The sequence below is a fragment of the Cebidichthys violaceus genome, unplaced genomic scaffold (genome assembly GCF_023349555.1).
Source record: "Cebidichthys violaceus isolate CVI_PGR_0920_01 unplaced genomic scaffold, fCebVio1.0.p SCAF_38, whole genome shotgun sequence".
NCBI lineage: Eukaryota > Metazoa > Chordata > Actinopteri > Perciformes > Stichaeidae > Cebidichthys > Cebidichthys violaceus.
In genome coordinates, this window is record NW_027176572.1 from 1,960,376 (window position 1) to 1,964,871 (window position 4,496).

At 48.4% G+C, this 4,496-nt stretch overlaps 1 protein-coding gene across 4 annotated transcripts; it reads left to right on the plus strand.

Moving 5' to 3' along the window:
- On the plus strand, window positions 1-2,478 carry LOC137884388 (transcriptional regulator Myc-2-like). 4 transcript variants are annotated; one of them, XM_068726177.1, is made up of 4 exons: window positions 2-188; window positions 823-1,205; window positions 1,242-1,441; window positions 1,709-2,478. In XM_068726177.1, the coding sequence occupies exons 2-4, from the start codon at window positions 832-834 to the stop codon at window positions 2,260-2,262; spliced, it is 1,128 nt and encodes a 375-aa protein (XP_068582278.1). In that variant the 5' UTR covers window positions 2-188; window positions 823-831; the 3' UTR covers window positions 2,263-2,478. The 4 variants fall into 4 exon arrangements, with proteins under 4 accessions (XP_068582277.1, XP_068582278.1, XP_068582275.1 ...); XM_068726176.1 differs by having other exon boundaries at window positions 1-188; window positions 823-1,441; window positions 1,712-2,478; XM_068726174.1 differs by having other exon boundaries at window positions 823-1,441.
- Window positions 2,479-4,496: the final 2,018 nt, after the last annotated feature.

The window sequence follows — 4,496 nt, forward strand, 5'->3', positions numbered from 1 at the left end:
CGAGCCGGAGTATTAAATGTCTCGAGAGCAGTCAGCGGTGGTTCACAGAACACAGAGCACCTGTACCTCCTCGCGCTCTCTGGAGTCTTCACGGTGAGTGAAGCAGCAGCAGCTAGCGGGAGAACCAGCCTGGAGACACGCAGCAGGGAACACTGCCGGTGCTTCACACGGAGCTGGTGATTTAAACGGTGATTTCAGTGTATTACGGTAGAGTTGCATGTTTTGAAAACGGGAGACTGGCGGCTGTCAGTTAATCTACTGAACAGCAACACGTAATATAATATATTATTATAATATATTATATTTGGACGTATTTTTAATAATATTTTGACATATTTTTCGTGATATTTGGACATATTTTTTATAATATTTGGACATATCTTTTGTAATATTTTGACATATTTTTGTGATATTTGGACGTGTTTTTTGTAATATTCTGACGTATTTTTTGTGATATTTTGACATATTATTTGTGATATTTGGACGTATATTTTTGTAATATTTGGACGTATTTTCGTGATATTTTGTCATTTTTTGTGATATTTTGACGTATTTTTTGTGATATTTGGACGTGTTTTTTGTGACATTTGTGTTTTGATGTTATTTTGTGCTAAATGTTGCTGGTGAAGTGCTGTTGGCGTCTCTTTCTAAAGTCATTTAAAGTTATTATATGTAATATTCATGAATACAGGGATCTCTCTTTACTCCTATTCTTTCACAGAATATAGATGAGATTTGAACTTTATACTCGTTGTGTATCTGATCCCCTGTTAGAGGTTTTGATGGTCTAACTTGTAGACCTGACCTGGTGTCTCCTCACAGGCCGCCGCGATGCCGCCGGTGTTGACCGCGTCCAGCAGGAGCTACGACTACGACTACGACTCGGTGCAGCCGTACTTCTTCCTGGACGGCGAGGAGGAGGTGGAGGACTTCTACCTGCCGGGACCCGGAGAAGACATGTGGAAGAAGTTTGAGCTGCTGCCGACGCCCCCCGTGTCCCCGAGCCGGAGACCCTCCCCGTCCGACGGCGCACACCTGGAGGAGGCGTCCGAACACCTGGAGGAGGACCACGACCCCTCCGCGGCCCTCCTCCTCCTCCAGTCCTTCGTCATCCAGGACTGCATGTGGAGCAGCAGCTTCGCCGCCGCCACCGAGCTGGAGAAGGTGGTGTCCGAGAGGCTGGCCTCGCTCCGGGCCCGTCGGGACTCCTCCTCCTCCTCCTCCTCCTCCTCCTCCTCCTCCTCCTCCTCCTCCTCCTCCTCCTCACCTGGGGGTGGTCAGCAGCCAGGCGGCTCTCAGGTGAGCCTGTGCCTGCAGGACCTCCACCACACGGACTGCATCGACCCCTCTGTGGTGCTTCCGGTCCCCGCGGTGAAGAAGAAGAAGGAGGAGGAGACAGAACTGTGTCTGGACACACCGCCGCTCAGCAGCAGTGAATCAGGTGGGGGGGGCAGGCTTTTATTTTGAAAAGGATCATCGTGGTTTATTACAACCCAAAGTGTCCCTGGAGGAGAAACCATCTACAGCATGTCTTTAATATGTTACAATCCATGAGTGTGTACATGATGATCCATGAAATACCTGAAACATCTTTAAGCTCTTCCATGCCTCCTAGTACTAATAGTACTACTAATAGTACTATTAGCCAGAGCAGCAGTAGAAGTATACATAACAGTTTTAGTGACTCCACCATGTTTATTTTCCCCAGAAGAAGAAGGTGAGAAGGAAGAAGAAGAGATTGACGTGGTGACGGTGAGCAGGCGGAAGGCGTCCCGGCGGTCCGATGCCGGCAGCAGAGCGACCTCCTCCTCCTCCTCCTCCTCCTCCTCACTGGTCCTGAAACGTTCTCACATCAACATCCATCAGCACGACTACGCCGCCCAGCAGCCCGCCGGGAAACGGTCAAAGCCGGAGAGCAGCAGCCCGGCGCTGAGGCAGAGCGGCGGCGTCGGAGGAGGAGGCCGGCGGTGCTCTGACCCTCGGCCCGGCGGAGAGCCCGGCGTGGACAAGCGTCGGACTCACAACGTGCTGGAGAGGCAGCGCAGGAACGGGCTGAAGAGGAGCTTCGTCGCTCTCAGGGATCAGGTCCCGACGGTCGCCGACAACCACCGAGCCGCCAGAGTGTCCATCCTGAAGGAGGCGACGCGGTTCGTCCACGAGGTCCGAGAGGACGAGAGGAGGCTGCTGACGAGGGAGGAGGAGCTGAGGAAGAGGAGGAAGGAGCTCCGACACAGACTGGAGCAGCTGAGGACTCTACCTTAACGTTTACTGTAGTTGAGTTTATATAGAACTACAAGGACCATAATTCATCAAACCGTATTTATTCTATTTGTAGCTGATAATGGTTGTTTAAATCAATGCGCTCTGTTGTTCTTTCATTCTTTTATTTAATTGTTTTTAAACAGTTTATATTTATATATTTTTTCACGAGAGGAAGTACCTCCAGCCACTTTCAAAATAAAAGCCCTTCAGACGTCAGCGTGAGTGTTTGTTTACTTTGAGTCCGTGTCGGCCGAGCAGTTCTGAGGTCACCGTGTTCTGAGGTCACCGTGTTCTGAGGTCATTGTGTTCTGAGGTCATTGTGTTCTGAGATCACCGTGTTCTGAGGTCATTGTGTTCTGAGGTCATTGTGTTCTGAGGTCATCGTGTTCTGAGGTCACCGTGTTCTGAGGTCACCGTGTTCTGAGGTCACCGTGTTCTGAGGTCACTGTGTTCTGAGGTCACTGTGTTCTGAGGTCATTGTGTTCTGAGGTCACCGTGTTCTGAGGTCATTGTGTTCTGAGGTCATCGTGTTCTGAGGTCATTGTGTTCTGAGGTCACCGTGTTCTGAGGTCATTGTGTTCTGAGGTCATCGTGTTCTCTGAGGTCATCGTGTTCTCTGAGGTCATTGTGTTCTGAGGTCATTGTGTTCTGAGGTCATTGTGTTCTGAGGTCATTGTGTTCTGAGGTCACCGTGTTCTGAGGTCATCGTGTTCTGAGATCACCGTGTTCTGAGGTCACCGTGTTCTGAGGTCACCGTGTTCTGAGGTCATTGTGTTCTGAGGTCACCGTGTTCTGAGGTCACCGTGTTCTGAGGTCATCGTGTTCTGAGGTCACCGTGTTCTGAGGTCATCGTGTTCTGAGGTCACCGTGTTCTGAGGTCATTGTGTTCTCTGAGGTCACCGTGTTCTGAGGTCATCGTGTTCTGAGGTCACCGTGTTCTGAGGTCATTGTGTTCTGAGGTCATTGTGTTCTCTGAGGTCATCGTGTTCTCTGAGGTCATCGTGTTCTGAGGTCACCGTGTTCTGAGGTCATCGTGTTCTCTGAGGTCATCGTGTTCTCTGAGGTCATTGTGTTCTGAGGTCACCGTGTTCTGAGGTCATTGTGTTCTGAGGTCATCGTGTTCTGAGGTCATTGTGTTCTGAGGTCACCGTGTTCTGAGGTCATTGTGTTCTGAGGTCATCGTGTTCTCTGAGGTCATCGTGTTCTCTGAGGTCATTGTGTTCTGAGGTCACCGTGTTCTGAGGTCATCGTGTTCTGAGATCACCGTGTTCTGAGGTCATTGTGTTCTGAGGTCACTGTGTTCTGAGGTCACCGTGTTCTGAGGTCACCGTGTTCTGAGGTCATTGTGTTCTGAGGTCATCGTGTTCTGAGGTCATCGTGTTCTGAGGTCACCGTGTTCTGAGGTCACCGTGTTCTGAGGTCATCGTGTTCTGAGGTCACCGTGTTCTGAGGTCACCGTGTTCTGAGGTCATTGTGTTCTGAGGTCACCGTGTTCTGAGGTCACCGTGTTCTGAGGTCATCGTGTTCTGAGGTCACCGTGTTCTGAGGTCACCGTGTTCTCTGAGGTCACCGTGTTCTGAGGTCACCGTGTTCTGAGGTCACCGTGTTCTGAGGTCATTGTGTTCTGAGGTCATCGTGTTCTCTGAGGTCATCGTGTTCTGAGGTCACCGTGTTCTGAGGTCATCGTGTTCTCTGAGGTCATCGTGTTCTCTGAGGTCACCGTGTTCTGAGGTCATCGTGTTCTCTGAGGTCATTGTGTTCTCTGAGGTCATTGTGTTCTCTGAGGTCATCGTGTTCTGAGGTCATCGTGTTCTGAGGTCATCGTGTTCTGAGGTCATCGTGTTCTGAGGTCATCGTGTTCTCTGAGGAACAGGTGAGCGTCAAGAGAACAGCTGATCATTCAGCTCATCGTCTATAATCTCCAAAGAGAGATCAGACACATAAGTGAAACCACCATGTTTAAGACAAAGGTCCTCTGACGGGTCAAACTAAACACTTCTCTGTATATTATACAATTAATATATATATATATATATATATATATATATATATATATATATATATATATATATATATATATATATATATATATACAGTATATATATATATATATATATATATATATATATACTGTATATATGTGTGTATCAGTAGTGATCCGTCAGGGCCTTCAAGTCCTTCTCTGCTGGCTCAAACACAATCACAAAGTTATAACTGTTTCATAATTTAATAAT

Excerpts from the sequence above, each read along its gene's own strand:
- LOC137884388 (XM_068726174.1), top strand. The coding sequence starts at position 832 with ATGCCGCCGGTGTTGACCGCGTCCAGCAGGAGCTACGACTACGACTAC. Across the intron at positions 1,442-1,708 it reads GCTCAGCAGCAGTGAATCAG|AAGAAGAAGGTGAGAAGGAA; the intron begins GTGGGGGGGGCA and ends TATTTTCCCCAG.